General features: G+C 40.7%; 1 protein-coding gene across 5 annotated transcripts in view; it reads right to left on the bottom strand.

Moving 5' to 3' along the window:
- The window catches only part of ALCAM (activated leukocyte cell adhesion molecule), a 140,072-nt gene that overhangs the window by 91,294 nt on the left and 36,640 nt on the right, over positions 1-12,138 (bottom strand). Inside the window, exon 2 of one of the 5 annotated variants that reach the window (XM_070750091.1) lies at positions 8,875-9,055. The exons of the other annotated variants lie outside the window; for them this stretch is intronic. Within the exon in view, the coding sequence (XP_070606192.1) occupies positions 8,875-8,899 (25 nt within the window). The 5' untranslated portion in view covers positions 8,900-9,055. The remainder of the gene's footprint in view (positions 1-8,874; positions 9,056-12,138) is intronic. 5 annotated transcript variants of the gene reach the window in all.

Below are 12,138 nucleotides of genomic sequence, written 5' to 3'. Positions count from 1 at the left end.
CCCACCTTCCCTCCCTCTCTTTCTCTCTCGCTCTCTCTTGCTTTCTTTCTATCTTGTTCTCTTTCTCTTTCTTTCTTTCTTTCTCTTTCTTTCTTTCTCTCTTTCTTTCTTTCTCTCTTGTTTTCTTTCTCTCTTGCTTGCTTTCTCTCTCTCTTGCTCTTTCTCTCTCTCTCTCTTACTTTCTTTCTCTCTCTCTTGTTTTCTTTCTCTTGCTTTCTTTCTCTTGCTTTCTCTCTTTTCTTTCTCTCTTGCTTGCTTTCTCTCTCTCTTGCTCTTTCTCTCTCTCTCTTTCTTTCTTTCTCTCTCTCTTGCTTTCTTTCTCTTTCTTTCTCTCTTGTTTTCTTTCTCTCTTGCTTGTTTTCTCTCTCTCTTGCTCTTTCTCTCTCTCTCTCTTGTTTTCTTTTTCTGAGCTTCGCGGCACACCTGACCATGTCTCGCGGCACACTAGTGTGCCACGGCACAGTGGTTGAAAAACACTGATCTAGGTAACGGTACTACCAAACTACTAGCTTTCTTCTGCAACTCTGATAAATTTTCTTTTGATTAAAAGATGTTTCCAAATAAAAGTTTCTTTCTCCCAGGAGAATATAGGCAGCAGCAGAGAGCACAAAAAACAGTATTGGAGGGAGATGCTGAATAAGAAAACAAATATGAAAGTAACAAAACAAAAAAAGGAGGTGAAAAATCAGAAAACACTTGTGGGAGAAAGACTAAAAAACATTGGGGGGAAAGGGGAGAGAGAAGAAAATATGTTATCGGTCATGCAAAAAGAGAGGAGGTTATTTTTGATGTTTGATTATAGGCTCTGCCTTTTGGAATAGTTCATTATTAATAGGATTCAGGATATGTTTTCAATTTATTGCAGTTCAGTGTCATAAGACCTTAGACTGACATGATGCCTAAAAAAAAATCACACTTAAATTGCTAATAAACTGATGCATGTCACAGAAGAAGCCCTAAAGTTATTTATGTTTTGCTTTGAACAACATGAAAATACATAGCAAGTAGTATTTTGCGACCTATGTTAATACATTATGGGTACAATTCATCCAAACAGCCAGGCTTCCTTTAGAATAGATACTTAGTTTATTTTGAAATATTCATTGGCATCAATTATGGCTAATTCTTGCTACAATTCTCCAGTGAATAGTTGACTTTTCTTTCTTTTTGAAGGAAAATTCCTCCTTTCGTGTGTTAGATAGGGTGAATGGAAGAGGCAGACAAAAGTAGCTTCAAAACAACAGCTCTTTATTTGGCAACTATTTACAACCCAGAAAAGGCTGTGTCCCACAGCCAGTCCTTTTATAGGGAGCAGCCAGATAGTCTAGCCCAGTGGGCCGCATGCGGCCCGCTCTGGCCATTTATCCAGCCTGAGGGTGAGTGAAAGGAGCACAGGATGCATCCGCATCCTGTGCTTCTGGCCACTGCTCCCTCTAGCTTGTGTGGTCACGTGGCCGCGCAGGCAAAAAACAAACTCTGTGTAGGTTTTTCAAACCCTGTGCGATAAATCCGGGCGCCGTTTCTCCCACCCAACAGCTGATTTGCTGTTGACTGGGAGAAACCCCCGTGGGCTCTGAGCCCTGCCCAGCTTCTCCGGCTGTGTTCGGGGACCATGCCCCGCCCACTCCTGCCGATATTCTTCCCGCCGCCGGGAAGAAACAGGAAGCAAAAAAACCCCCCAGGAAATAAGAGGTAGCGGTTGGATGGCCTCCCCACCTGCGCGCAGAAGCAGCACCCTCCCTCCACTTTTCCCATAAGTTGACTTGTGGGGAGTCTCATTTTTTCAGCAGAGAGAGAGACAGAGACGCACCCCCTCAAGTTCATTCATCCTGCCTGCTTAGACTTTTTAATATTGGAATTTCTTCGTTGAAACAATAAGTGATCACATTACATGGGTCTCAGCTATGTGTTAAATTGAAAAAGCTTTCTCACAGGATATTTTGTGGGGATAAAAAAATTCCTCATAAAAAACCACCTTCTTATTTGGAGTCATCTCATTTTTCAAGAATTGTCTCATATTTTTTAGACATTGGCTTTGTTAAATGTTAAGCATACTTTAAATACAAATTGATAATTTGGGCTTTCACGGCAGAGCCTCTCCCACCCCCCAAGGTGCATGGCGGGCACAGAGGTTTTTGTGAGAGAGAGGGAAAAGAGACAGAGAGAGAGAAAGAAAAGGAAAAGAGAGGGAGGGAAAGAGAAGTGGAGAGGAAGGAAGGAGGGAAGGAAAGAAGGAAGGAGAAATGGAGGGAACAAGGAAGAAAGGAAGGAAGAATGAAATGAATGGAGGGACAGAGGAAGGAAGGACTGGGGTTTTTTTGGGGGGGGGGTAATTTTTTTTCTCTTAACATACATTCAAACAACACAGTGTACCATCTAATTTTCCATGAATAAAATGCAGTATTTTGTTACCGTGTTTCCCCGATAGTAAGACAGTGTCTTTTTACCCCCAAAAGCCCCCCTGCGTCTTACTTTCGGGGTATGGTTTATATTGGAAAAAAATTGTCGAATTTTTTGTTTTAACCATAAAATTAACATTTATTAACAACCTGAACAGTATTGTATTCACCACTGTCTCTTTTCTTTCTCTCATTCCCTCTTTCTCTCTATCCTTTCTATCTCTCACTCTTTCCTTCTCTCCCTCCCTTTCTCTCTCTTTCCTTTCTCTCATTCCCTCTTTCTCTCTATCCTTTCTATCTCTCACTCTTTCCTTCTCTCCCTCCCTTTCTCTCTCTTTCCTTTCTCTCATTCCCTCTTTCTCTCTATCCTTTCTATCTCTCACTCTTTCCTTCTCCCTCCCTTTCTCTCTCTCACTCTTTCCTTCTCTCCCTCCCTTTCTCTCTTTCCTTTCTCTCATTCCCTTTCTCTCTATCCTTTCTATCTCTCACTCTTTCTTTCTCTCCCTCCCTTTCTGTCTTTCCTTTCTCTCATTCCCACTTTCTCTCTATCCTTTCTATCTCTCACTCTTTACTTCTCTCCCTCCTTTTCTCTCTCTTTCCTTTCTCTCATTCCCTCTTTCTCTCTATCCTTTCTATCTCTCACTCTTTCTTTCTCTCCCTCCCTTTCTGTCTCTTTCCTTTCTCTCATTCTCTTTGTCTCCTGGGGCTCACTGTGCCTGCCCTGCACCCCCCCACCGTGGAGGGAAAGCATTTGGCATTAGCACCCCCACCCTCCACGAGCAGCAAAAGCCTAAGCGTCGGAGCCGAAAGGCAAACAGCGCACCCCGCCGCTTAGGCTTTTGCTGCTCCTGGAGCGGGGGGGGGAGGATTTTCTCCTCCCTGTCCCCCCGGCAGCCAAACGGCACTGAGGCTTTCGGCATCGGCGCCCACCCCTCCAGAAGCAGCAAAAGCCTAAGCGACTGGGCACGCTGTTTGCCTTTCGGCTCCGTCGTTGAGGCTTTTGCTGCTCGTGGATGGGAAGGCGCCGATGCCGAAAGGCAAACGGCGCGCCCCGCCGTTTAGGCTTTTGCTGCTCCTGGAGGGGGGGATCGGTGCCCACCCCTCCAGAAGCAGCAAAAGCCTAAGCATCGGAGCCGAAAGGCAAACAGCGCACCCCGCCGCTTAGGCTTTTGCTGCTCCTGGAGGGGGGGAGGATTTTCTCCTCCCGCCCCCCCGGCAGCCAAACGGCGCTGAGGCTTTCGGCATCGGCGCCCACCCCTCCAGAAGCAGCAAAAGCCTCAGCGACTGGGCACGCTGTTTGCCTTTCGGCTCTGTCGTTGAGGCTTTTGCTGCTCGTGGAGGGGAAGGCGCCGATGCTGAAAGGCAAACGGCACGCCCCGCCGCTTAGGCTTTTGCTGCTCCTGGAGGGGGGGATCAGCGCCCACCCCTCCAGAAGCAGCAAAAGCCTCAACGACGCGGGCTGGCAGGGGGATGTGGACTGCGCGCCCATGGAAAAGGGCGTGCGGGGGGTATTTTGGGGTCCAAAAGCAAACAAGACAGGAGTTGCCATGGAGAGGACTTTGGAGGTGACGCCGGCTGCTTTAAAATAATAAATTTACTCAGCGGTAAGTTCCGCGGTGTCTTTCAGCGCTTCCTTACAAAAATGGGGGTGGGGGAGAAGGAAAGAAACTGGTACAGCAGCCAGCGTCACTTTCAAAGTCCTCTCCAAGCAGAGGATGCTACCTCTCCAAGCAGAGGATGAAACCACAGCCAGCTCCAGCGGAGGCAGAAAGTGACTGCAGCAGCGGCCAGCGGATGCTCGTAGACTGCCGGCGGCGGCAAAAGCAAGCGTAACGTAGAGAGGATCCAGCGGCAATACCCCCCGTGTTTCCCCGAAAGTAAGACATATGTCTTACTTTCGGGGTATGGCTTATATTAGCCGACCCCTCTGAAACCCCCGATATGTCTTACAATCAGGGGTGTCTTACTATCGGGGAAACATGGTAGTAACTAATATCAATCATCAAAAAAGTTGTAAAAGGTTTTTTTTTTCTAATTTTGTCATCCAGTTACATTCATTATCTTTTAATTAAATTCCCTCCTTAATGTTCCTTCAAAAAGTACAACACCAATTATATTTGTAACTTATTAACCATTATGCCAAAGTGCTTCCTTCTTTCTTTATACATTTTCTATAAGCCAAGAAAACCTTGTATAGCCAATCAGACGTTAACAAAAGAAAATTAAAAACAAAATATAAACATATATGAATTTCAGACTCCCCCCCCTCTAAATAGTATGTTCCCATTTTGTTTTTTACTTTAAAATAAGGTATGTGCAATGTGCATAGGGATTTGTTCATATTTTTTTAAATAGCCCGGCTCTCCAATAATCCGAGGGACAGTGAACTGGCCCCCTGTGTAAAAAGTTTGGGGACCCCTGGTCTAGCCAATGAGCAGTCAGTATATTTTCATTCCAGAATGGAGGACCTGACTGAAATTTATGTGCTTCAGTCTGAGAATGTAACACATGGATTGAATATAGCAGTAAAAACTGAGGAGGACAAACATCAAAGCAAAACTAATAAAGGCTAACTCAGCAAATGCAATTCATAGGCAGTTCTATGGAGAAAGATGGCATAGAAATCCAATAGATAGATAGATAGATAGATAGATAGATAGATAGATAGATAGATAGATAGATAGATAGATAGATAGATGGATAGACAGGTAGGTAGGTAGGTAGGTAGGTAGACAGACAGAGCAAAGATTAAAGCAGTTTTTTCCTTCTCCCCATGATAATATTTCTATGAAGTATCTCTCAACTGAATCTATCCTAAAACTGTTATCTTAACCTTCCTGAATCACCTGAAGTAATTATTGACTTCAGCTTCCAAAGGGAGAAATTACTATTGTAGCTTGACTGAAGAAGGCCCTTTCAATCAATCCTACCCACCAAAGCTTTCTTTGGAAGTTAACAAAAGTACTGAGAAATATAGTTTAGAAAATGGAAAGTGTAATTAGCAATGTTCTTTAAACATTAAGGTTACAGCAAAAATCAGTCAAGGTGCAATGTTTTGAGTGCATATGATCAGATAAGGCAGCGTTTCCCAACCGGTGTGCCACGGCACACTAGTCTGCCGCGAGACACCGTCAGCTGTGCCGCGGCGAGAGGCGGCGGAGGAGAGTGGGCGGATCGGGCGGGCAATGGGGCAGGGCGGAGAAGCCAGGGGCGCGTTTGGCCGGAGGCACCTACTGCCGCACCTCCCTGTCCCTGCCTCCCCACGGTGCCTCCGGCCAAACGCGCCCCTGGCTTCTCCACCCTGCCCCATTGCCCGCCCGATCCGCCCACTCTCCTCCGCCGCCGCCTCCTGCCTTGGGGCGAGGAATCCGGGAGTCCGGGACTGTGTGGCTTTGCGCCATGAAGAGACTTTTCCCTGCTGCCGTTTTCTCTTCATGGCGCAAAGCCACACAGTCCCGGACTCCCGGATCGCTCGCTTCTCCGGTCAGCAAAGCCATCTGCCCAGGAAAGCGCCCCGCTGGCTGGAGAAGCGAGCGATCCGGGAGTCCGGGACTGTGTGGCTTTCGGCCGGGCTAACGGGAGGCGGCGCGAGGCCGGGCGCTGGGGACGTCTGGGAGGGCAAGGAGGCTGATGGCTGCTGCGCACTCCACTCTCTCTCCGGCTCTCTCTCGCTCTTTCTTTTTCTCTCTGTTGCTGGCGTGGTGAACGAGAAAGAGAGAGAGAGAAAAAGGAGGGGTGAGAGAATGAGAGAAAGAAAGCAAGAGAAAGAGAGGGAAAGAAAGCAAGAGAGAGAGAGAAAGAAAGGGGGGAAGGAGGGAGAGGGAAAGACATAGAGGGAGGGAAGGAGGGAGAGAGAAAGAGAGCAAAAAAGAGAGGAAGAAAGAAAGAAAGAGGGATGGAGAGAAAGAAGGGAAGGAAGGAAGAGAGAGAAAGAAAGAGGGAGGGAGAAATAGAGTGAAATGGAGGAAGAGATATTTTTTTTGTCCAAACTTTTCTTTAGCCCCCCGCCCCCCCCCTTCAGTGTTCCCAAGAATTTTGAAAACATGAATAATGTGCCGCGGCTCAAAAAAGGTTGGGAAACACTGAGATAAGGCATGACCTTATACTTAATTTCCAGAAAGCAAAAAGACTGTGCAAGGCCAACTTTGAATTCATATAAGACAGTACTAAACCAGGAAGGAGGGAGGGAGAAATTAGGTTATTTATTTTAAAATCATTCTTATACCTATTATAATTTATGTTTATGTTTCATGATAGACTAAAACTTCAAAGCTAATACAAATTTGAAATTATTCTTCATGTCAAAGAACAAAACCTGTTAATTTTTAGTTCAATAAACTCTTGCAAAGTTCAGAAAAAAAGAAACAAGATCAAAAGAAAATGTTATGGAGTAGAAATACTGTATATTCCAAAGACAATAAGCAACATTATGTATTTAATAAATGTATTTAATAAAGTCTCTGAACATTACATATTTCAGAATACACTATGTTCAGGCACAACATCTTTGATTAATTAAAATGTTATGGTTGACCATGTCATCGTCATGAATCTAGGCAAAATTAATGGTCCATCAGTATGCAAGTGTGTACCATCTTAATGAGAACAAACTGGCTTGTCATAAGAAATGGAAAGATGGTTCAGAAGATGCTGATCAGGTCAATTAATCCATGGTTTAAAAATGCCTTGCTTTGTAAAAGTGTTAACTTAGCTTCTACCAGACTACAAGTTTCTCAGGGTATTTGAAAAATACATAATTACTAACTTTATACATGTAGCTTTTCCCTTAATTCCATGAAATTGATAAAAGCTATAGATCATAATTTCATTATAGCCAATTACAAGTATACTAAATTTATTGACCCAAATATGGCCATTCCATATCACTTGCAACATCAGACATCCTTTGGATTCTACCAGCATCAGGAGATTGCCCATTTAGTCTTCTTGATATTGCAGCACAAGTCAATTCATTCTATGTCTGGACATAGTGCTGCAATTCTTCCCTTCCTAAGCTGGACATTGTCAGTGTGGACAATGGGCATTGTGATGCAGGTTTAGTATGACACAAATCAACAGCAACAGCAATAATGCTAATACTTAATGAATGCCAACTTTCACAGGAAAATTGTCAGAATTCCAGAATCAACAATGACTTGATGGCACATAATAGACAACATGAAAACAATTTTCATTTTTAAAATGTCCTTTCTTACTTTTTGAAAAAAAACCCATCAATTTTCTTTTGCAATTTTCAAATAAAGTATTTTTTAATACCTGATCTGTTGTTTATTGAAAGTTTCTAGGGAAAATGCTGACAGAAAAGTACTGTCAGAGTCAATCAAGATAATCTCTAATGCTATACAGGACATGGAGGAATCCTCTGCCAAACTATTTTAAAAAATCACTGTTCAACAAGCTACTTAGCATTGCTAAGATATTCAAGTGATTTTGTTTTCCCCAGCATCAGCAAATATTTTGCAGACACCAAGTGCAACAAGTAGAGTTGGTATGGTTATTACCAACTTATAGTCGGCAAACAAATCAGATAGATAGATAGATAGATAGATAGATAGATAGATAGATAGATAGATAGATAGATAGATAGATAGATAGATAGATAGATAGTACTATGGCAAAATCATTAAAGATTATATATTTCTAAACTGTAACCCTAATACTTTGGTGTACTGCTTCATTCTGACTGCCTTAAATATGTTAACAATTTAGAAAATAAAAAATGAATATTCAACTTCAGACTAATCCATATGTTTGTTAATTAATTAATTTCTTAATTTTTTTAATTAATTGATTTCTTAGTTCCTTAATTAATTTCTTAATTAATTAGTTAATGCTTTCATTTTGAGGTTATCTAAGACTTTAAAAATGATAGAGTAGGTCAGGAGCCTTAATCATACCTGTGTCTCATGTAGCATTCCCATTTATAAGCAGCAGTGGGCTACGAGCCGGAACACTAAATTGCGCTCGCCGCCATGGCTCATAAGTTCTTGTGGGCCAGCACAATTTTGCTACCTCCACAAGTGCAGAAACAAAATCGCGCTGGCCCCGCAACCATTTATGAGCCGCGACAGCGAGCACAATTTAGCGTTCCGGCTCATAGCCCACCGCTGGATATAAGGTAAATACTGGTCAATTTGGACACATTGTGATAAGTGGGTCATAATTACAGTCAATACTGAGTTTTAGCCAAAGGATCAATTTGTGCTATTTTATGCAAAATAAGATTGCTATCTAGAGATTATCTTGCAAGCTAACCATACCTTGTCCAAATAGAAAGTATAAGCAGTATACAGATATACTATTCAGAATGGCTGATCGGGTGTTTTGGAATAAATTATTATAGACTAGGTTTGAATGCAACAAAGTTCTGCTTTATGAAATAGAAGCAGATTTACATACATCAAAATATTCTTCCAAAGAATCAGACTTGCTTAAAATAATTTTCTTTATTTACCTGATGAACTAGGCATATGCATCATGTGTAATGAAGTTTTGCAATAAAGAGTGAATTATATATTTTCATGAAAAGTAGGTATTTTATTATCTCAGAATATTATTTCCTCCACAGTACATTTATTTCCTATTATCCATATTTCCATATTTCTTTATCACTTCAGTTCAACTTCAGAGTATGGCTGAAATCAGAAAAATAAAACCTATGTAAGTCATAAAAACATTTATAATTCATATAATTATCAAGTAATTATATTTCTTCTTATAACTAGTTAATTAGTTATGTCCAGAAAAAGAGAAATTAAAAAAACTTTCAGTGTAACTCTTGACCCTTGCTTAATTAATCTGCATTGGGTAAACCTGTCTTTCTGATAAGATAGTAGGCAGTTCAGCCATTTAAAAAGCTTTAAGTCAAAGTTAAGTGAAGGTTGAAATGATATGCCTCCCTCTTTTCCCCCTTCATTTATAAGACTAATAAAATCAATCAGCATTACAAGTTTTAATTCAAGTTTAATGTGCTATATTAAGTCAAGAAAAAGGAAAGGACTTCACAGTTGATATAAGTACTTTATCTGCCACATTCTCCAGCTCTTTTCCTCTTTCATGTTTTTTTAATATCACAGAAATCAAATTATTCAGCAGATACATTTCACCACGGTCCTTGAAAAGTAAAAAGCCAACTTAAAGCTGTAGCTGTGTTCTGTTATGCTTAAATTTGAAGGATTAAAAACAATAAGTGAAGCTACCTATGACCTGTTAAAGCAGGGGTGTTAAACTGGCGGCCCATGGGATGGATGCATCACATGAAGGCCACGCTCACCCAAGCTCTGCAAAGGGAAAAATATCACATCACATGACGGCCATGTGATGTGGCAAGTTTGATACGTGTGTTAAGACAGTGATTTTCAACCTTTTTTGAGCTGCGGCACATTTTTTACATTTACAAAACCTTGGGGCACATTGAGGAGGGGGGCGCTAAAAAAAGTTTGGACAAAAAAATTCCTCTCTCTCCCTCCCCTTCACTCTATTTCTTTCTTCCTCCCTCTTTCTCTCACTTCCTTCCTTTCTTTCTCTCTCTCTCCATCCCCCTTTCTTTCTCTTCCTTCCTTCCTCTTTTTTGCTCTTTCTCTCTCTCCCTCCCTGCCTCCTTCTTTCTCCTTCCCTCCCTCTTTCTCTCTCTCTCTCGCTTTCTTTCTCTCTCTTTCTCTCTCTCTTTCTTTCTCTCTCTTGTTCTCTCTCTCTCTCTCTTTCTTTCTCTCTCTCTTTCTTTCTGAGCTTCGCGGCACACCTGACCATGTCTCGCGGCACACTAGTGTGCCACGGCACACTGGTTGAAAAACACTGTGTTAAGATATCATTTCAGAAATATTTTCTTACTTAAACCAAAAACACAAAATGACTACAGCAGGCTAGCTCAATAAATAAACAAACAAATAAATAAACAAGCAGAAGGAGCAGGAAATTGCGACTCCCTGTCAGCTTATTTATTTATTTATTTTTATTTATTTTGTCCAATACACAATTAGGGTTTTAGTGGGTATATATATCTATATACACATAGTAAAATACATGATGAAGGTTATAGAGGAGATACTCATAGTAAAATATAAGAAATAATAGAAAAGAAGGTATAGTAATAGAACATATCAATGAAAGAATAGAAGAAGAGATATAGGAATAGAAGAAAGGTATAGGAGATATAGGAGAGCAATAGGACATATACTTATACTGATCTTCCTTGTGGGAAAATGTAAGGAAGTGTTGGAAATCTTTCTTTCTTTCTTTCTTTCTTTCTTTCTTTCTTTCTTTCTTTCTTTCTTTCTTTCTTTCTTTCTTTCTTTCTTTCTTTCTTTGCTCTTTCCTCCCTAGAACTCCTGCCAGATTCTCCTTTTGGTTGGCTTGTGAGAAGTTTGCAGAAAGACAGTGGGAAGTTGCAAGTCTAAGGCCAGCAGATAAACTAGCTGCTACCTCTGAAAGTTTAGATAAATGCAACATTTTGTATGAGCTTTAGAGTAACTTTATATGGGTAAGAAATTGCTACACTGAAACGGATATGTGACTCACCGTGTAAGTAGGACAAGAATGTTCAATCCTATTTTCTGCTTTTATGTCTCTTCCAAAGGAATTTGATCTCAACTCAAAAAATTATTCTGAATATGATGATCTCCAGTAGAGTTGATGGTTGGTCCCAGAGGTCATAGGTACTTTTCCCCATAATTTTACGGGCTAGATATCCAGAAGACAGACAGTTGATATATATCTTTCTGATTTATGTGGCAAGGTGTAGCCACTTTCTGCTTATGTTCTTTGTGAGGAAAATGTTATGTTTTCTTTGATATGTTGTGAGCCGCCTCGAGTCCCCGGAGAGGGGCGGCATACAAATCCAATTAATAAATAATAAATAAATAAATCATATAAAAGACTGCTGCTACTGTAGTACTTCACTAGTTGCAACGAATGGCTTGCCTACATTTTTTACAGGATATAAGAAATCAACCTATACCGAATGTTCACCACTACAAAGCAGAATTTATTATTATAGTACAAGCAGAATGTATTATATAAAAAATATAAAAATATTTAGAGAAGAAAAAAAGCTTGAAAATGTCCTTTCAATTAAGTCAGAGGGTGATCTTTCTTGCAATTTGTAACCATATAGCTATAATGATTCCCCTCCCCATAGAATGATTGCACAATTACTGAACTCTTGCAAAGAATGAACTCTACTTGGTACGTTTGATTGACTAATAGAACAATTATCCTACAAACTCCCATTTCTACTCTAGAGTGCTGGGTAACTCATTCAAAATATCTGCATTTTATTGGTATATTAAGAGCTTGATTGAAAAATATAGTGCTCATTACAGTAAAAATACTTCTGTTCAGAAATGTTTGAGTAGTAATTGCAAAAACTATCTGTGCATTGTTTTGATCTATGCATAATTTGTGTGCCTCAAATTAATTATAAAAATTTTGCTCAATTAATGTAAAAGAGCTACACTAAGCATGTTTATCACTAGATCCAATGCTATGTTGATGCCATACTCTAATTTATAAGATGATATGTAAAACATTTGTGGCTATATGGCCATTTCTTCAAGGACATGGCTTTTGTATTCATAGAGTCCAATACTGTATTTCTAATTAACTACTTGGATTTCGTCTAGCTCAATAGGGGTCTGGAAATTAAAATATAACCATTGATTTCAGAAAATATAAGAACAGAATGGGTCTCATAGGGTTTGATATCAAGTCCTCATGCACA

The sequence above is a fragment of the Erythrolamprus reginae genome, chromosome 4, assembly GCF_031021105.1.
Source record: "Erythrolamprus reginae isolate rEryReg1 chromosome 4, rEryReg1.hap1, whole genome shotgun sequence".
Classification (NCBI taxonomy): domain Eukaryota; kingdom Metazoa; phylum Chordata; class Lepidosauria; order Squamata; family Dipsadidae; genus Erythrolamprus; species Erythrolamprus reginae.
The sequence above is the reverse complement of the archived record's forward strand: the minus strand, read 5'-3'. Positions and strand labels throughout refer to the sequence as shown.